Source organism: Vulpes lagopus, chromosome 24, assembly GCF_018345385.1.
Source record: "Vulpes lagopus strain Blue_001 chromosome 24, ASM1834538v1, whole genome shotgun sequence".
Lineage (NCBI taxonomy): Eukaryota > Metazoa > Chordata > Mammalia > Carnivora > Canidae > Vulpes > Vulpes lagopus.
The window spans coordinates 47,254,412-47,276,334 of record NC_054847.1 but is presented as its reverse complement, the minus strand read 5'-3'; the positions used below and the strand labels follow the sequence as shown (position 1 = coordinate 47,276,334).

At 39.8% G+C, this 21,923-nt stretch overlaps 1 protein-coding gene across 2 annotated transcripts in view; it reads right to left on the bottom strand.

Annotated features, from left to right (window-relative positions):
* Positions 1–19,002, bottom strand: part of CDH7 (cadherin 7) — a 123,242-nt gene extending 104,240 nt beyond the window's left edge. Inside the window, exons 1-2 of one of the 2 annotated variants that reach the window (XM_041740002.1) lie at positions 18,898–19,002; positions 6,805–7,209 (exon numbers count right to left, since the gene is read on the bottom strand). In XM_041740002.1, coding sequence (XP_041595936.1) covers positions 6,805–7,014 — 210 coding nt within the window. In that variant the 5' untranslated portion in view covers positions 7,015–7,209; positions 18,898–19,002. Of the gene's footprint in view, positions 1–6,804; positions 7,210–17,804; positions 18,177–18,897 lie in introns of those variants that run through there. The other variant, XM_041740001.1, reaches the window with a different exon arrangement.
* Between the last annotated feature and the right edge of the window lie 2,921 nt (positions 19,003–21,923).

The window sequence follows — 21,923 nt, the reverse complement described above, 5'->3', positions numbered from 1 at the left end:
ACAGCAACTTTTTTAAGTCTGAAATTATATTAAAATGTCTTTAATGCTTACCTACTTAATCTCCATTTTACAGTGTGAGGATAAAATTCCATTATGCCTTAGAGCATAATGCTCAAAATAAGAAACTTGTAAGTTTAACCTAAGGTTTCTATTTACTAATCTTTCTACCATATAAAGTTTACCCTAAAACAATTTAAAAGACTCTGTCCTACTTTCAAAGAAAGTGATTTTTTTTTTTTGCTTTGACTTGAAGATTGTATAAAATGATTATGAAATCACAGAGGTATGCCAGGTATCCTCATATAATCATTTGTTTAACGGATCCATGAATTAGTTCCTCTGTCTTTGCCACCTCCACAGCTGCAGATTACCTGTAGAATTTACTGCTTTCCAATGCCATCTGGTTACCTGCTTGGTTTATCAACCAGATTAAATTTTATGAAAGAGAAGAGTTTCTGTTTCTGTTTTTGTTTTTAACTCTTCTGCCACAAAACTATCATGAATAGGTCCTTGACAGCATTTGGAGAAGGGAGAGAGAAAAAAAAAATGAGAGAACACAAGACAGCTTTACAGCATGCCAAAGAGTATTTGAGGGATGTAACATTAGGCATATTTATACAAACTACGGTTTCTCTCCACTGATCATAATCACTATGACAGATAATCAATATAAATCATGTGAAATGATTAGGATGAAATTTCTTCCAATATAGTTCTTATCTATATATGCTTGAACCAGCAAAGGCTTGGTGACTGTCCTGCTATTTATCTAATTCTGTCATTTATCTTGGTGAGTTTCAGACACTGCTGCAATTTCTCTGATTCTGTATCAATGAGCCTGCATATAAATAAAGCTTGTCAAACAATTATAGTGCACTTACCACAGAAAGGCCTGATATCATCATTTTAGGTTATCTCTTGTCTTTTGCACTTAAAAGTGCATCATGCATACAATTTGGAAACACAATGGTACAGAATGAGCATTATTTTAATTTTTGCTTCTCCCACCTCCAAATGTATGACAAGTAAAATATGTACAAAAACACATGTTAAAGATGACAACATCTTTAAATGACTTTGATCAACATAATCAGAAAATTTAGAGCTAATCTAGACTATCTAGTTTGACTATAATTAGGTTGATAACCATAAGCTCCCTCTCACCCATTTAAGCTGTATAGTCTCACCTGATAAAGCCTTTGGTAATTAGAACCTTTATTTCTAACCTAAGATAACTTTGAAGAGAAAATGAGCAATATTAAAGTGTATTAATGGTAGGGATTTTTTCATGTTAGTGGCAAAATCTGATGTGTTTTATTTCCATTGTAGTTTAAAGGAAATAAACAAGGTCTCTGAATTATTGATTTCATGAGAAGAAAATACATTTAATACTTTAGTTAAATTAGAATATAAGAGAAAAAATAACTGCAAAAAAGATTATTTCTAAAAATCTAAACTTCTTTGTATCCCATAGAGCTGATACATGTCCAAATTCCTTCCAAAGCCACAAGAGTTCCACATTTCTATCAGCAAAGAAACAAAAAGATAAGAACGAGGTTCTTTTTAATTCACTCTGGTTATAAAGATACCATGAAAATCGGTTTTCCATACACAAAGAGGGAAAACAAACTATTTGCTTTCTTCTAAGACTGAAGCCAACTTTAAGTAATCTATATATTTGGAGGACACATTTGCATTTTTCCCCTTCCATGGAATGGAAATGCTACCATGATGAACATGTTCTTAAGTAATTAATATTTGTGATTATTTTCTTTTGTGTATCTAGTATAGATTTGCCCAGCAAAGGAATTTAATTCAGAACTCAAGTTTTAAACACACCCTATTTTTAAGATGAAAATTTCTCAGGGCACCTGGGTGGCTCAGTCAGTTAAGCATCTGCCTTCAGCTAAGGTCATAATCCCAGGGTCCTGGATCAAGCTCCACATTGGGCTCCCTGCTCTCGGGGAACCTGATTCTCTCTCTCTCTCTCTCTCTCTCTCTCTCTCTCTCTCCCCCCCTCTCTCATTCCCTCCCTGCCTCCCACTACTCATTTTCTCTGTTCCTCATAAATAAATAAAATCTTTTTTTAAAAATGAAAATATCTTCTCTGGAACATTGAATGTAGCTTCAGTTCTCAGGAGACAGAGAATCTCTTGGTAGGAGATATTGCCAAGGTGTAATTAAATGCACTAAAAACGCTCACCAACACTTTCCAGCAAGCTTCAATTTATTTTTTATTTATTTTTTCCAGCAAGCTTAGATTTAAAGCAGAGTGAATCCCGCACTGCATTTCTGTATATGTGATTTTGACGAGGCGGGGGGGCACACACAGGTATAAATCCTCCCTGAATGAGGAGGGAAGGAAGGGGAGTAGCAGAAAAGGCAAGAGTGATGTTAACAGCTAGTGAAGCGGACTGTGGAAGAGGCACGAAGCACACATTTCAGTGAAAGTAACGGCCCAGAGCGCGCAGGGATCAGCTGGCAGCCCATTATAGTAGGAGAGATGAAAAACACTTAATACCTGGAACAGAAGCCAGTGGTTCTGTCGACTTTGTGTGTGTGTGTGTGTGTGTGTGTGTGTGTGTGTGTGTGTGTGTCAGATGGTTAGGGGACATTAAGTGAGAAATGCCAAGGTGAGGAAAAGACTAATCTAGAAACACGCTCTGTGATGCAATGAGATGGCTAGAAACTGCTACTTCCTGTGTACTTCATATAGCCAATTCAGGTGGCATTAAGTTACAGGGGGAAGGAAGAGACTCTCCACCTCATTTTTCCTGTAAAAGAACAGGAAAATGGGCATAACCTAACTAAGAAATACTCTTAGGGAACGGTGCACTATTACTCTCTAAAACGGTACCCTGTGCAGCATGGTGACTACAGTTCATAATATTCCACTGCATATCTAAAAATTCCTAAGGGAAGTGATCTTTAAAAGGTTCTCATCATAAGAAAAAATAAAACTGGAAAAATGTAAGTGTGAGGTGACAAATGTTAACGAGGCTTACTGCAGTGGACATTTCACGATACATACAAATACTGAACCACTATGTTGTATGCCTAACTAATACAATGCTATATATCAATTATGCCTCAATTAAAAAGAATCCTGCTACAGTAATGTCTGTGATTATTTCCTTAAGTCTATACATTTGGATTCTGAAATTTAGTTTGCATCACAAGAACAAGGTGGGATTGCTGATGATAAATGTGAGATTCTAACAAAACCAAGAAGTGTGTACCATGAAGGTCTCTTGGTGAGGGTTTTAGAAGACCTGCTGGTCCCCTTCAACAGACTGCTCTGCTTTGATCTTGACTTATGTTAGTCAGACCCAGTAGATGGTTAAAATAACAAGGTCACAGCCATCTTCTGACCTCATTCTACTCAGTGTCCTAAGGACCAAATCTTATTTACTATACATTTAACTGATCTTGCTGCCCACCAACCATAAATGTGATCTCCAAATTAGAAGTTCTAAAAAATTATAGATGATTTCTCTGACATGTGAATTCAATATAGGATTATGCACTTAAGCGCATTTTTGCCATAGTCTAATCATATACAAATACAAAAATATGCTGTATTTCTAAGCACACCCAACACAGACCATTCTCCTAAATATCTGCAATATATTTAAATAGTCTTCAGCACATAAAATAATGCCTGTTTTCACCTGAAGGATCACAAATACAATAATGGACATATAACACAACAGATCATCCATATTCCATCATTTTATAAACAATATGTAGTAGATAAACAGAATGTCTAGGTTAAATAGATATATGTTCCAAATATTTTTATTTCATTCTCAGAAAGAGACTTCAATTATAGGTTATCACTCTTCCCATTTTGCGGATGAGGAAGCTAAGTATTAGCAACATTAGGTAATTAACCAAAATTCTACAACTAGTAGGAAGTGGCAAAGTCTTCAACTAAAGTTAGTTTGACACACACTGTACATATTCATTATGTGATCAAATTAAGGTATCAAGTTTATCACGGACATTATTTATATTTTCCAAATTAAGTAATGGATTTTTGTCAGGAAGACCAGGACTCCAGCTGTCTAATTAGCTGTAGGTTAAATACATGTCTGTAAAACGTAATGATTGTATTCCTTCTTTTTTTCTCATGAACATCCGCCTCTCCGTTTTTCATATTTCATCTACAATTTCTTTTTCATTTTTCTATGTCTGTGAAAACTTCTGGTCACAGTCATTACCTCCCTCAACTTACAAAAATAAGGAAAATATATTTATTCTACATATCCCAAATGATCGAAAATGAACTGAGGTCAAAATCATTATAATAACTGTTTACTGAGACTGCCAACCTAAGGAGAATCATTTCATCATCTCACATATACAATCTAAAGTATTCAAGTTCTCACTACCTCCTTCCAAGCAAATGTAAATTGGTTTTTTGAAGGCTTCTGTGTCTTGTCTATAAATTCCCTCTCCATCTCAAATTATTTTACTGGCTTTTTCCTGGACTTGTCTGTTTTCGTCAATCAAGGCTTTGTTGTTTCATTTGTTTTACTTTTTAACCTACTTATCATCCTGGACATTCTTTTACTGTGAGTGGCAGTACTGAACTCCCAATATATGGCCTGCAAAGGATAAACACAAACTTGTTTCCTGTCACATAAAATCTACCAAGCAACGGTTTCTGGATTAATTGAAAGGGAAGCACAGAACATCTCTTTTACTAATCAAGAGACCACACAATTTCTCTTAGAAAAATAACAATAGCATTGCCTAGTAGCTTCACATGCATTTGGAATTTAAGTCACCTAGGGGTATGTATTTTTGTTATTCTAAATGGCCTTACAGGGATTATTTTGATATAAGTGTTCTCAATTATGATACAACATTTTTAAAATTAACCATAAGGGTATTTTAAATTTTTTAAAAGATTTTATTTCTTTATTCATGAAAAACACAGAAAGAGAGAGAGAGGCAGAGACATAGACAGAGGAAGAAGCAGGCTCCCCATGGGGAGCCCTGTGTGGGACTTGATCTCAGGGTCCCAGGATCACGCCCCGAGCCAAAGGCAGATGCTCAAACACAGAGCCACCCAGACGTCCCAGTTTTTAAAATTTTAAATGATGCTCACTTTGAAATGTCAACCTCACTGCAGCAACTCCACTTATGACTAAATTAATGGGAATATTTCAGTTGCCTTTAGAAAACTTTACATTCCCATAAAAGTGTGATTTCACCTCATAACTACTGATTCTTTATGAGTTAGCTGAATATTACATACCTATCTGCTGAAAAAAGTTTGATGAATCTGTTAAATATGCATTGAAATGAATGAAATTAAGAGCCAAATTCCGTCAATAACACTGCATGATGATTATCGCTCTCACTTTGTTTACAAGGAAATGAATGAGACAGATTGAGAGAGAGATGGTACTACTGATAAACGAAGAATGGCCATAAAACATATATGAACAAAACTCTTTGTGTACCTGTGTACTTACGTGTCTTCTCTTAAGGCACAAAAATGCTACCACTGGGCCACAAAAAAATCCTAACCCACATCCCCAGAAACTCTTAACTTGTCCAAGTCCTCTTTGTTTATAATACAGTATCAGTCAGTATTTGTAAAATATAGAAGCATCAAAGGAAAATAATAATATAATAAAGTTTACCTTGACTCATGTAGATACCCATCAACAAAAACAGATTTTTCACTTACTTAAGATGTGTTCAAATGAAACAATGACCCATGGTTTAAATAGCAAACATTCTTCCTCAGTCATTCAAAGTTGAAAATTTCACTCATGGATAAATTCATCAGTTTGCTGTCCTTCATTTTTATCAGGAATAGACGCATAAAACTGGCAAAGTGAAGAGCAGAAGTGCAGATGTATAGATATCCTACCGGCACGCACTACTTAGAAACTCTTTACCAGCACTCAGCACCAAACTGAGAAATTCAGGAAATCTTTACTAATAAATGACCATAATCAAACCTGCCAATAGATTAGAGACTGGAAACAGTCTCTAAAGATATGAGGATGGTAGGGACATGCTCTCTTGAAGGGCCCTTCAGTTCAGAAAGCACTTGACTGGAAAGCCCCTGCCCAAATATTTAGACAGAAAGAAGCTGTGAAAAAAAAAAAAATCCCAATTTGGCTACCCCTAGGCTACCAAACATGCGCCACAAACTGGCCAGTTGTGGTCTGATATCAATTAGAAACTGACTTCTGTTCCCATTTTTTTTTAACTTAAAGGAAGATAAAAAAACAAAACAACAGATCCATCAAAACAAGACCACCACTTAGAAAAGTGGGTTAGAACCGCTCATAATTAATGGACAACAGGCTCAATAATTTCACTTTGCGGTTTAAAAACTGCAAGTATCAAAAAAGGATATATATAAGCATGAAGTTAGTATGTATATCATTTATACAGTACTCTCCCCTCCCCCGCAAAAAAGAAGCTTAAAAAAATTAACTGCGTATACACACCTACTACTCTTCATTTATTAGTGAATAATCTTGTTCTAATTGTGGAAACAAAAGTTTTATTAGTAGGCCACAATCATGATAAACTTGGATCTGTAGACTCCTCCTCTGTTTCTAGAGTGGAACATCACTCCCTAAGTTATGGAGTCAACATCTGGATAACAATCTGGACTCTAATTTCAGAGTGGCTAATGCCAAAACCTTCATGGTCTATTTCATCGGAGTAACAGTTTATGCTTTCCATCCCCAAAGCAAAAATAGCAGCTCTCCATCCAACCACAGACATTCACAATCATCATTTGTGACTTTGAAAGGCCAAATGCCCTACCTTTCCTACATAGAGAGGGTCTGAACCCATGTATTCCTCCAGAACAAAGAACTGATTCCACACCCAGCTGCGCTTGGTCCGGGACCTCCCTGATTGGAAATAGGGCTTTGATCTGGACCTGGAGAGCTCTGCTTGACTCATCCCAGAGAAACACAGGAAAAGCGCTATTAGCTGCAAAAAATGGCAGAGCTCCACTTTGCCCAACTTCATCTTTTTTTTTCTTTCTTTTTCCTGTGTAAGAAAAAAACCTTGACAAGAGAAAAGGCACAGTTCCAGTTGGCTTAGTAGCTCTTGCCTCCGGCAGGGTGTCAGCTGGGAGTCCAGAGATAATAATTTGTAGAGTGTTCGATTGCAAGGGGTCACCACTGCTGAATAACCTTCGCCAAAGAATGGTGTAATAGGTACCTAGCAGAACAAAAAGAAGAGCCAGTGTCAGAAACCAAAACACATAATAACTTTTAACTTTCATTTACTAACTTACTATTGATTTTCCCAAGATGCCATTATTTGCATAATCATTAAAATATTAATTAGAAACTTACACATTTACAGTAACTGTTGCCCCATTTATAAATCCCATAAATGCCACTGATGCAGAATTATCCTCATTCCCTAACACAATCTTAAAACTTTGTGTTTCTTCTAGGCATTCTATTTGAACATAGGGTTTACTTAATACAAATGGAACATCATTTTAAAAATCGTTTTAATGCTAGCTTTTATTTTTTTTTTCTTTTATATTACAGTCAGTCTCATTCATTGGTATTAGAATATGAAAGCAAAGCAGCTCAAAGCAGGGATTTAAACAAATGGGAAGGACATATGCTGGTTTAAATCTCTTCTGTGAAACTGTAAAGAGAAATAAAGAAGTATGAGGTGATTCAAAACTGGTTGATTGATTCTGAGTCACAGAACACCAGCTGTTTTGATGTGTTCTGATTTGATTGTGATCAGCTGCCAAGCTCAGTAGTTTCCATTTTCCACCCTTCAAACCTATTGTCATGTCTGCTGTGCAGCATGTTCAGTTACGTTATAGCACAAATATTTATTGAACGTCTTACAGCACGGCTTGTGCATAGTAGGGCCTTCTTCCTTAAATATTTATGGACTTGAACAGATCATTAGAGAGGTAAGAAAACCCCACTGTATTTGTGAGACTGGTTTCACAGTGAGTGTGAATCCAGAATGCTTCAATAGAAGCACAAAAGCAAAACAACTTTTATTCTAAAGTCTACTTATTTCAGATACAGAATTCTTGATTATGTAAGAGATACAAAGTCAGTTATAAGACAAACTTCCAAACATACCCCAAAACACAGAGGAATGGGAATATGGCAAAAGGCTTAAGTCACCAGGCTGTACTTTGGTTTATAAATTCACTTGACTACCTACAAATAAATCAACAATTCGATAATTAAGGTGAGGGTTAACATTTGCATTTTTTGAGAGAGAGAGGAGGAAAAAAAACAGTTCAAAGGATATGAAATCAAAAGATAGTTCCTTATCAAAGTAGAAAATACAGTCTCTATATTATCAGCTTTCCTATCTTCTACCTGTCTGTCCTGTAACAATAGTGTCTGTTACTCATGAGATGATTTCTGACAGTAAAGTCGCTTATGGAAAATGCCTTATCTAATAGAAGAAAAATGAAACATATTATATATGTTAAAATAGTCCACATGACCGTTAAGAAATGGGTTGCATTGACTTTGAGCTCTATTCAAATGAACATATTCGTGTTAAAAATATCCCTATCAAGTTCTGAAATTCTAAAGGGCATTCCAGAATAATCCAATGTACAGCTAATTGATGTATGCTGAGAACCACCAAAATAGTAAACTATTATTGGAGCATATTACTGCTGTCTGTGCAATGAACACCTTCTGCTAAAATCTAAACCTCTCATCTAAGCATCTAAAATGAATTTGGTCCATTTAGAAAGCACTCTGGAAGGCTTAGTTATTCTAAGACTTAGAATTATAAACAAGAAGTTAACTTGGGGTCATATCTTTGTATTCCAATGTAGGTCCCCTGCATTAGTTGAAAGTTCATTGCAGGGAGGTCTCAGCTAACCCATCTGAGAAGACAGGTTATCTGTAGTTAAAGAAGGTAAGTAGGTGCTTTTTAGACTGGGAAACAGAGACTGGAATGGACTAGTCTATGATGAGCCAGGAATCATGGCCAAGAACTCACAGTGGATGACCTCTGTAGGAATGGCTGTTAGCATGCAGAGGGCCAAGATCATGAAGTTCCCTTCACACCAGTGGCAAACCAAGTTCTGGTGGATGGAGATGGATGGCTTAGAGTCGTGGTGACAGGACTGTCTAGCAGGTGAGACCTGTAGCTGAAGAGCATTTCAGTTCCACTGCTCTACTTCCTCACGAGAGAATGTGTTTTCACATAAGAACAAGGAGATAAATACTTTGGTCCTGAAGATAGTTCTCTTAAAAGTGATATAGTTAAATTGTATTAGTTAAGCTACTTTATGGTTCCAGTGGACTTGATAACATTGTTACGTGATGAAATGCATCCAACTTTTAAGACACTAAGTAGCAAATTAACTTCTGGAATTCAAAATTTGGGAAGTTATAAAAAAGTATACACTGAAAATAACTGTAAGCACCTGCATCAGATAAAGATTCAAATGCTGACTCTGTCCTTAGCCATGCATTCTTGGACACATGATTTACATTCTAAGAATAATTCCAGAGATGAAGCCTTAAACCTCTAACATACAAAATAAAGATGGTAATTGCATCTACTTTGTAGGATTAAATAAGCAAATCAGGAAAAATTAAGGATGGTGCTTGACACAACCAAAAGCCCTAATTTAAAAAAAAAAAAGCTGTTGGGAATATTATATTTTTTAGTTTGATACTAGTGATGTGAAAGTTTGTGATGTTCTCATTTTAACGTCATTTATAGGAAAATGTCTTAGACAACTCTTGCAATGAATGAAAACATTCTAGATAGCTCTAGTCTCAGTGCCAGAGAACTATATGGATCATGAACCCAAAATTCTAGATGAATATAAACAATGGCAGAAAATTACTTTAAAAAATGTAATACTTTCTTTCCTAAAGGCATGTCCTCTGTGATTTTTGTAAGTCAAAGACTGGCATCAGAATTGGAGAGATCTGAGTTCACTCAAAATGTTTATTAATAAGAAAAAGAAATATAATCTGGACCAGGAATAGGATCACTGAGGTGTTTACTCTAAAACCTCCTCCATTTGCTGTATGACCTTGGATCCCTCTGGGATTTGGTTTTCCACATTTGCAAAATGAGGGAGATGAGCTAAGTTATAAAATCTTCTTTTTTTTTTTTTTTTTTTACAGATGTAACTTGTCTGCTTTTGACAATTATATACAATTGGTTTTGTTGGCTTTTTTAAGCTGTGAAAAGGTGCACATTGTTAATAATTAAAGGGTAGAGAGATTTAAGAAAGTCATAGGAATGTAAAAGAAGCATTTTTCACATTTATGAAATTTAGCATGAATATTAACATGAGACGTTTAAATTACTCTTGCCTCTTGAAGATCGTTTCTCTTCCACACAAGATTGTGAAGTTATCAAACCAGCCAGAACATATAAAAATTGTGAGACACAGAACATGCAATGGGTCACTTTATAGTCACTGAGTTAACATTTGTGAAAGAAACCAGACAGTTCTGTACTTTCCTATTTAAATCAAGAGTTTTAAAAGACCTATTATCAATATATACCTTGATGGACAGAAATGTCCACCCTTCATATCACAGTATCTAGAACAGAAGCAGACACACAATTGACTCTTGGTATACATTTACAGAATGTTTCCTTTCATTACGCTTATTACTTTTTTTTTTAATATGGTAAATTAATCATGTAAGCCCTATACAAATTCCTTGGTAGCTCTTCCATGTTTATGGGTCACAATCACTTTGAAAAAAAAATCCATCATATTTCTCTGCAGTATTTGAAGTGCCTGCCAGGCTGTTGAGCCAAATTTTCCTTGCCTTTCCTGAAGTTCTGTAAGAGTACACAAGGATACTTTAACTGACTTTGTGTACATTATTGGAGGATAAAATTCTTTTATGTAGCAAATAAATGATTCTATTATACCCTTTGAAGAACGCTCTTAGAAAATCAAAAACTCACATGTGAATGACGGTGATTGGCGTAGGGGAGCTTTATATGTGTTCAACAACAGTTATGACAGTGACTGACTGTGCCAGGAATGAATACCTGATATGGCAGGGGCAAAGTCCCAGGGCAGGTGCTCCTTCATCAGGCTTCCCCAAATCCATGCTTTCCTTCATAATATCTGGTTTTCAAGGTAAAGGCCAGTACAACAGTTCAACCCAACTCATCCTGACCTACATTGAGGCATCATAAAAGAAATGAAGGGCCCTGAAGCATTACAAAAAAACCTTCAGTTATTTGTGGTCTTCAAAGAGAAGTAATCAAAATGTGAACTTGAACTTGAGATTTCCTACCATAAGTAGGCTTTCTATCTTCCCACAAATATCCACACATATAAAGGCAGCACAGTAACTTTTTTTGGCATATAAATGAATTTGAGCACACAACCAATCACACATGTCATTTTTTTTCTCAATGGGTTAAATACTGACTCACACATCTGTGCCCCGAAGCCAAGCCCTGCAACCTTCCCTGCTAGGCTCCCATACTGTTTATCTTCTCCCTTCCTTCTGCCTCTTGAGCTTTACATACAGGCATTAATAAGGGGAAAGTCACATCAGAAATAAGCAGAGACCCCTGCATCCAAGCAGTGTCATGTGTCATTGCATCCTCTGTGGGAAAGCTTAAGAGTGCAACCCACTGGAGGTCTGGAGAACTGACCTGTTCACTGTTGCTGGCTCAGAAAAAAAAAGACACTGCAGAGCAATGATGTGATGTGTTGGTACACAGGTTAGGTAACTTCTACAGATCTATGTCAACTTCCAGACAGTTACAAATGTGTAGCATTATAGCTTTGAGGAGAAAAAACAGCAATAGGTTCTATCTGAGGAGAAAACTGAATAGTGGCCAACCAGATGTCTGAAAGACAGTGGGTTAATAACCCACTGCTACTGGGTTAATAACCTAAAATTTAAAGATATATACATTACATATCTGAGTAAGATTTAAATTGTTCTCTGATATTTTAATGTTAATACTTGTAAAGAATCAATCCCATTTACAAATGAACCAAAAACCATCAGCAAGTAGAAATAAAACTAACCAAACAAGTGAAAGACCTATATTCTGAAAACTATAGAACACTGATGAAAGAAATTGAAGATGACGAAAAGAAATGGAAAAATATTCCACGCTCATGCATTAGAACAAATATTATTAAAATGTCTATGCTGCCCTAGCAATCTACACATTTAAAACAATCCCTATTAAAAAATAAAACTTGTATTTTTTAACTTTTTTTTTGCCAGACTAAATATAAATGAAAACTGCAACTAATACCATGATCACAACATACCTTCTGTATTCAAGAGAATACAGAATGAATCCTCAAAAAAGAAATTTAAAATGGAAAGGAAAAGGGTGGTGGTGAAAATCAAACAGTATTTACTAAATCAACATCATTTATGTGACCTGAGATCACTTTACCATGCTACTTTTTTGTTCCAATTATTTTTGTTCAGCTAAGTGGCAAAGAATTATTTCCAAGTAGATAGTCTATCATTCATTTAACCTTAATAGCTGATATTATTTTACCCAAACAAATTCATTATTATAAAATTTTCTTGATTTTCTGCTCCATTTCACATCTCTGTGAAACCACTTTTAAAAATCAGATCAAGTGACTACCATACTCTTAATACAGTGTTTTGATCATACCTAAAAACAATGGCTAAAAATCCCTTAGTAACAAAAAAAATATTTTTTTTATGCATCAGCATGTCAACTGCTAACCAGTATGAGCATAAAGGTTGTAGAGCCTGTTCCATTTAAATTAAAGACAACATGCTAAACACATGACCAGGAGCATGAAATGTATCATACTCAGCCAGTTCCATTAATATAGAACCATGAGTAGTTTTAAACACATGCCTAATTACCCAATAATTTATATATGCTAAACTGCTTCTTTAAATGCCTTCTAGAAATAACTTGAGCTATAAAATATGATGATCAATTATGTTAAAAGGAAATATATTGCTATTTTAGATCTTGTGGCAAAGTTAAAGTGGAATATATTCTTTGCAGTCCAGTATAAGTAACCGATGGCTTGTCTCACGTAAAGACTCTCAACACAGTTTCTCTAAATGACAGGCAAGGGACAAATGCTTATGCTCTCTGTGTCTGGAGTTGCATCAGATACAGGTCTGAGACTGTTTTGAAATATACTTTATGTATACCACACTAACACATGGTTTATTGTCTAGTGGAAATTGAAAGAAGATTTGAAGAAGTTGTGCCTCTCCTTTAAAAAACAGGTATAATTCACAATAATGTGGAACATGATATCCCCAAAATACATTCAGTTATTTGCATTTTCTAGAAAAACAATTGTAAGAATGACATTTGAGGAGCCAGTATATTTGACAGAATATAATCAATGAGAATGTGAAAAATCCATAATGGATGAGGGCCAAACATCTCTAAATCTAACTGATATTCCCTAAGATGTTTTGCTCACTAACCTATAAAACATAAAGTACAAAAAAAAAAAAAAAATCACAGTTGTAACAGTAACAAAACAAAACAAAACAAAAAACTCTTCCTGTTGGCCTTTTGGGAAGAAACTGCCATTTCCAAGACTGCTTTAAAGTTGAACTACATTTTGACAAGAAACATATTTTTAATGGATCCTTATGAAAGGAGAACAATATACATGTTCAAAAGTGGAAATGATACCATTTCACAGCAGTGGTTAGAGGGCACGATGACAATATTACCATGGCTCTAAAACAACCTTCTATATATTAGTTCTTTTGTACAGTCTGACAAAAGATGCTTTTTAAAAATATTCCTTGAGTATTTAATAGCATTATTTAAGTTCAACAAAAAGACTCCTCCTGATTCATCCAATGCCTTTTTTTTTTTTAAAGACTTTCATTTGTCCTTGTTTTTCCCCAGGACAGCAGCCACCTGTCACCACTCAGGTCCTCACTGTGATTTATCTCTGTACACAAAGTTAGAGTAGTCTGCTTTGTAACAAGGATAATACCTGTCCATTGTTACTTTTACTTATTTTTAAAGTAGAACCACTTAATACATCTGGGGAATGCAAAAGAGAGAAAAGGTATTCTAATCTCCCATTCATGAATGAACAGATGTCATAACTCCACAAATAGAAAGAAAGTAATCCAGGACAAAGAGTATTTCAAGAGCTACGGCCACACTTTTTTTTTTTTTTTTTTTCCAACCACCACATACGGAGCAGAGCTTTTAAGGATAAAGTTTATGGGACAGAATGTCACGTCAGTGCTGAAGAAGGTAATCACTTGGTACTTCTGAGGGCTCATGTTGGAAAAAAGAAAAAACAACAACAAAAAAAAAAGTAAAGAAGTCCCTAAACCCGCTGCTCCTGATGTTTGAAGATTCCCTGAGCGCTGGGAACACAGAACTGTAACAGACATTAGAAAACCCCAAGGTAAGGCAGTCTAGTCTTCCTTTGCTAAGAAAACCCAAATCTACAGAATTCCAGTGAAATGCCCAAGGTCACACAGCAAGTTATGGATGGCACTGGGCATGACTGGTTACAACAGAAAACTTAAAATGTCTGTTAAACATTTCTCCCTCTGACACTAAAGATCTTTATTTCAATCTATCATTTTTGGAATGCATCATATTCTCCAAATGCCGAGGAAAGTAAATTTAATCCTACTCAAATTTCTATATGACCATGAGTTTGAATTCTCCATGTACATCATCAGGATTCCTACCCAGAAGGGGTCAGGAGCACCCAGTCAGGATGGGGGTAAAGGGGTCCGTGGTTTACGATTGTAATTTATATGTCACACAAAAAGCACTGAGACGAGGATCCAGCTTTAAAATCGCCTCTCCCCCCAAAAAAATTAAAAAATAAATAAATAAATGAAATCGCCTCTCCCTTCTAAATCTGGTGATCAAAGAATCCCTACTGCACTGTGACACTATAGTAACTATTTCCACTGAATGTAATCCATAGCTCATTGTTTTAGAAACAGGGCACCAATTCAAGAAATATCCTAGGATATAAGGATGTATATGTATGGTTATGTGGTTGTTGCTACAAATCCTGTATCTGTAAAGGACTGTCTGCTCCTAACTTCTTATAATCATTCTAGATTTAATATTGCCATCTTTGGCTTCTACTATGAAACATACTACCATTTAACCTCTTTTATCCACATACCATTGAAAGTTTAGTAGTAGCTTCAGTAATGTTAACACTGATCGAACAGCCCTCTTCTCTTTTAGTTAAAAGGCATAATTTTTTACATTTTAATTAGTGAGGCTGGGGACCCTCTGCGGATGTGTGACTTCTCACGTTAAGAAACTGTGATCAAATCCATTAGCTCCCCGGGCCAGATAACATCACAACCACAGACCACAACCTCCTACCGTTAACTGGCCTAAATATTCAGGCAGGGGCCCTGGAAATGAATCACACAGCCTGTAGTGTGCATCTGGCTATCAGACACGGAATGAGAACTTCTCTACGTGGATTACAGAGCCCATTTCAACTAAGCACAAATAACTTCTGTCACGAGTAAAAGGAATGAAAAAGAAAGGGGAGCAAGAGTTGATACTTAACGAGAAGAAGCCGGTGTGAATTAAAAACAAAAATGACAAACCACAACCATCTGAGCTATTTGTACAGTATCGTGCATAGTATTATAAATAATACATGCGCTATACATACGTATGTACAATTATAACAGTAAAATTATATGTGAGGTGGTTTACCTTTGTACTTCTGCAACATATCTCCACTATGTCAATTTTAATTTTTAATTCACCTTCACTTTTACATTGAGCTTGGTATGATTCATGTGACTTCAATAAAAGGAATTATGTTTCAATAGATATTCTGCAGAAGAACCTAAAAGAAATTCCAACCAGAATGACAATCTAGAGTATAATCTGAGATGAATATATGGACAGATGTCTGCATAGTCATTTGCACTGATAATTTTGTCAGTGAGGAATCTTGCAGAACGGCAAGGGGGAAATGTTTGCAGGGGTAGCTTTCTGCAAAACCAGCAAATCCCCAGAGGAGGCACTCGAGTATTGCTGGTTACAGCTAGATCTGCTCTGCTTGTCAGAGGCTGAGGAGATGGTCACACACAGGACTCTGATCACATGTCTTTTTTTCCTTGTCCTCAGCTCCCCTTTACACCCCATTTAGAAGCAACTGATTCCTTCATGCCAAGGAGAAAAGCTTCCATCACAATTCCTTTGCAAAGACACTAATGTGTGTTATTTTAGAAGTTTCTGAAACTCCCGTTTTAAACTAAGGCTTTGAAGACTTCCAGCCAAGTTAAAAAAAAAAAAAAATTGTGTGAGAGAGAACCGCGATATGCTGATACGCTACAAACCAGTAACACAATAAATCCAAAGCCTTTATGAAATCAAGGAAGGTTAAGATCCCTCAAGCATAAATATTCACAACACTGAGCAATGCATGTGCTTAGTACTTCATAAAAGATTTCTAAAAGATCTGACAAAAAAGTATTTGACTCTATACAAAGATGTATTCACTTCCTCGTATCAGTATACCTTCTGAGAAGTTTATAACTGCTTTGCCATCAAAACAACTAAAAGGCTGGATGATGGGTAGACCGGCAAAGAAATCACGCCTGAGGAGACACAGTGGGTTGATTTTTAGATCTAGGAAGGCTGAACAGTAGCCAAAACTCAGTATGCTCCCCACCCTCTCCTTTTCATTGGACACTAAAAACTAGAGTCAATTCAAGGGTAAACTGCAGTAATACAGATGCTTTACAATTACCCTTCTATTAGAAAAAGAGGGAAAAACTCTCTGCTATTATATAAAAAGACTTAAGAGTTGCGAGTCTGTCAGCTGATTGTTAACACAATTCTAATGACCTATCATTGCAGCCCTTAATCACAACAGTATCTCACGCTGTAAGCTCACAATGCCCTTTTATTAAAGCTGCAAACCCTAATAGCTTCTAGCAGGGTGATGGTCCGCACTACTGATTATTATTTTATTGTTCTATCCAGACTTTACCAGATAAGACTATTAACACGGAATGCTGCCTAATTGTTTCAGCCACTCCACCCCATATTGAAGGTAGAAGCCAGACTTCACGAAGTTGTCACTTTCACTACTTGCCTCAATTCTTCTGCATTTTCATTCATGCTATTCCAGATAGCCCCCCAAACGGAGAAAAGGACTCTTAATGTATTTTCCTTTTTCATCTAGTAACAGGAGCTTGGGTAAACATAAAGTCTAGCTATTTCTTTGGGGAGAAAAAAAAAAGTATTATCTGGTGAGTTACTGAGAGCTTCCAATGTAACCCCTTCTCTCCTTAGCTCCCCCCTACCCACAACTGACCTGTCTTTATAAAGACACTTAAAACTGTCTAGATGTTGCTGGCCGCGTGTCAATGCGAACTTTCCTTTAAAAAAAGGGGGGGGGGTGCTACTGCCCCTAAACTCTTTTAAAATATATGAGCCTGATTTTTTTTTTTTTTAATGTATACTTGTCAGTACCGGCCGTACACTCACATATTACTTACATTTTTGTATTTTTGTCCCATAAAGTTCTGCTGATCTACTTCAGTATGGAAAATGACCTGAACACCTGTCTGCTTAGAGGAATTAGGAAGGACGAGTCCCACTTAGAGATATTTCACTCGGACGATCTAATCAACAGAAGACAATCCCCGGCAACATTTAAAAGGAAAAAAAAAAAAAGCGTTTCAAGCATATTCACGGTCCAGTTTGCAGATCCCCAAAGCCTTGAGCCACCCGGTCCTGACGAGCTCCTCGCGGGCCCAAGTGCCCACGGCTGGGGCAAGTCCCCGCCGGCCCCTACTCACCGAACTCAGCGCGGGGGATCCGGGCGGTGCGCGGTCCACGACGTGAGGCCACGCGCGCTCCGAGGCCGCACACCCGCCAGCCGCCGCGCAGCAGGTGCCCCCGCGAGGCCCCCTCGCGCCCGTCCCCGACGCGAACACGCCCCGGGCAGGTGCGAGCCGGGCGGAGGGGGCGGGCGCGGCGCGGCGGCGCAGGAGTAACGCGCGGGAGCGAGCCCCCTCGGTGAGCGGCACCCTCCCGGGCTAACGGGGCCGGTGCGGCCGGCGGAGGGCTCGGGTCCCGCAGGCACAGCCCGCGCGCAGCCCGGGACCCGCGCCCCCGACCCGGCGCGCACGTCCGTCCGGCCGGCCCCGCCGAGCGACGTCTCGCGGCCCCGCGGCGGGAACTTGGGGACGCCCCGGCTAACTCCGCGCGGCCCCGCCCTCACCGGGGGCCTCGCTGCGCTCCCGGCGGCGGCGTCCGAGAGGGCGCGCGCTCAGGACCCGGGCGGCCCGGCCTCGCCGCGGGCCGCGGGCGCCCCGGGCCGCCGCCGCCGCCCGCTCCGAGGGCCCGGCCGGCTCGCCCGCGCGGCTCAGGCGCCGGGTCCCGGGCGAGCGGGGGCGCGCGTCCGGACGGAGGGCGCGAGGGCGCGAGGGCGCGAGGGCGAGCGGGCGCGGGGCGGGCGCGGGCGCGGGGCGGGAGCGGAGGCGCTGAGCGCGGCCGGCAGCCGCCGAGCCTCGGGCCCCTCCTGCGGACCCGGCGGGCTACCGGGAGGCCGGGCGCTCCGCCGCCACGCGCACCCCCACGCGCACCCCCGCGCGCGCGCCCCGCCCCGCCCCCCGCGCGCCCCGCCCCCGCGCCCTCCTGCCGGGTCCGCGCAGACCGACCCTCCGCCGCCGAGCCGAGGGGCGCGCGGGGGGCGGCGGGGGCCGCAGCCCGCCCATCTCTCCGCCAGGTATTTGCATCTGAAAGCGCGGAGCCGCGGAGTTTCGGGATTTTTTTTTTTTTTTTCCTTTCCCAGCGCCCTCCCCTCCCGCCCCCAACCCGTCGCAGGAGCCGTGACCGGTGGAGCTCCTGAGGCATGAAGGCAAAGTCATAAAACTAACCAGAACTTACAGTCCTCTCGCGCGCTGCTTCCGCCCCCTCCGCCTCCTCGGCCTGCCCGGGTCCTTCCCGCGCTCGCGGACCGCGGTCCCCGCGCTGGGCTCGCGCAGGCACAAGTTCGGCGCCGCGGGGCGGGCGCGGGGCGGGCGGGGGCAGGGGCGGGGGCAGGGGCAGGGGCAGGGGCAGGGGCAGGGGATCCGCTCGGCGAGAGCGCGCCCAGCGCGGAGGGTCGGGCACGCCGCGGCTCTTCTCTGCTCAGGCCCCGGATTGAACCTGCCGCTTGGGTGCTGTGTGGGGAGGGGTGCGAAGGCGAACGGCCCGTCTCCAAGTGCTCTCCCTTTCATTTTCCTTATTGTGCCCGTGGAACTTGCCCTGCTTCCCTCGTCCATCCTTGCGGCGACTCCCAGTGTCCCACGTACCGGGGGGGGGCGGGGGGGCTCGTCCCTGCCGGCGTCTCCGCTTCCCTGTCCTTTCGCGCACACACTTGCTCCCTCCCCTCCAGGCCGTCCTGCCCCTTTAGCTCGCGGTTTTTCCTCCCACGTAGTTAGTATTTACAACTGGGTGGCATGCTCAGAATTCTAACAGCAAAAGAATTTGGGAGCTCCTGCTAAGCTCCAGACACCGAGCCATGCTGTTTACCTGACGTTGCTTCATTCCTAAAGGTCTGTCTCCGACCCCAGGTCTCCCCAAGTCCGGGCCTGCTCGGATGGCCTAGCATAGGCCACTTGCACTCCACTGTCAAGCCATTGCCCAAACTCAGGATGTCCAGAACAGACCTACTTCTTCTTGGATGTCGTCACCTTGGGTTTCCGCAGGATTCTCTGCTCTGTCAGGGACACTGTCATTCTCCAGGTACCCAGACGTTAAACCTTGGCTTCATCTTGGAGGCCTTTGATGTGTTTTTCTGCATTAAATCCTTAATCGGGGCATCTGGGTGGCCCAGTCTGTTAAGCATCTGCCTTGGGATCTGGTCATGACCTCAGGGTCCAGGGATCCAGCCCCACATGGGTTCTCCTTCTGCCTCTGCCCTTCACCCCCTGCTCCTGCTCTTTGGGACGAGGGCTCTCTCTCAAATAAAGAAATAAAATCTTAAAAAAAATAAAATAAAATCATTAATTATTCTGGCTAATATCATACATTCTAGAACTTCACATTTTTGCTGATAGCCTTACATGCATTCGCCTTGCTTTGTCTAATGAATGCATCGCTGGGATGGGACCAATTCTTAGCATTGTTCTGCACTAAAAGCTTCAGGAAGACAAAGATTGATATTCACTGTGATCAAGACGGCACATATTTGGGCCATAGTAAATATCTGTTAAATGAAGAAGCCAATGTTTGTATCTTATCCAGCAATCAACACAACTCTGGGGACACCATGCTGTTTGTAAACTGCTCTGGAGATTGCCTGGCTCTTTCATCTGTGCGCTAGTATGAGGAAACAAGTACTGCACCATATTTGTTTTAATCAAAGGAAGGAAAGGGAAAAAAAAAATTGGAGACCATTTTTAAGGGTTTTTTTTCCCCCACAATTTATCCTTTTATTATCATGTGCTTCTCTATAAATATTGATCACAGATTTGGCTTCCATCTTGAACCACATGTTTCCGTATGATTTGCCTTCTTTTTAAAAAATTTCCTTAAATCATAACCTTTACAGGGATTCTAGAGGGGGTTAAAATGAGTTCAATTAATCAGAAGACTAATTCTGGTTCTCGCAGTCACAAGACATTCATCCTCTAGGATGTGTGCCTCTATTTGGAGGACAAGATTAAGAATGGAGTGATTCAGATGAGAACTACGGGCCACCCCGTTACTTAGGACATCAGAGACGGCCTCTGCAGAGATGGCCCTTAAACTGAGAGCTGATGATGACAATGAGTTGCATTTGTGACCATCTGAAGGGAAAATAATCCGGTCAGAATACACAAAGAGAAATCTCTGCAGAAGGCAGGAGTTGGGTGTGTTTGAGAAACCTAGAGTACTGTAGGAAGAGGAAAGTCAAAATGGATTAAGTTGGACCAGGGACAAATCTGCAGGGCCATCTAGGTGCCTGAGAGGTGTTTGTTTTTTAATTCTCAGGATGAAGCCCAACATTAGGAATGACATAAACAAGAGTGCCACAGATTTAGGCTATGGTAAAGTCTAGAGACAAGACTGTTTTTTTTTTTTTTTAGATTTTTCTGTTCCCCCCTTCTTTTCTAAAACTCTGGCTGATTAGAAAACCTAGTTTCTTGAGAAACAAATAAAAATTTACTGTACTAGATAAATCCTAAGGTGCTGCCAAATGTTTAAGATTCCATGAAATACAAATGTAAGTCATAACAGCATATGCTTACTTATGAAATTTCATAATGTTTCCATATAATTTTCAAATTTATGTTCTAATATGTCTAGTCTTATATATAATAATATTTTTTCAAATCCCCTCAGTCAAAGGTTTTATTTCTTCAGTGTCATATAATGCCGTGTACAAATTTGATAAATGTCCTTTTTTCTCCTCTATTAAAGAAAAACCCTCCTGGGGTACCTGGGTGGCTCTGTCGATTAAGCATTTGATTCTTGATTTTGGCTCTGATCATGATCTCTCAGTCCTGGGATCCAGCCCTGTGTTGGGCTCTGCACTAGGCATGGAGTCTGCTCCTCTCTTCCTCTCCTCCTCCCCTCATTCTCTCTCTCCTCTGTCTCTCTTTCTCCCTCAAAATAAATAAATAAATAAATAAATGAATCTTAAAAAAAAAAAAAAAAACTCCTTTAAATCAGCTGTATGAGAACTATGCTTTGGAAAAGGAAAAATCAGAGAACATAGGAGAACTCAGTCATGCTTTTTACCAGTATGGATGGTATTTCCCTACATGTTTTAGCTCTCAAACCAGATTGGGTACAAATAAGAAAGTTCTGATACAATTGCTAATTAGGTTAGATTCATATTCATTCCATCCTGAACTTACTCTAAAGCCAAAGGTGAGTCTCAAAGACTTGCAGCTAAGAGCAGAAGAGAGCTAACCATTGAGAACTAAGTAGTTCTAGAAATTCAG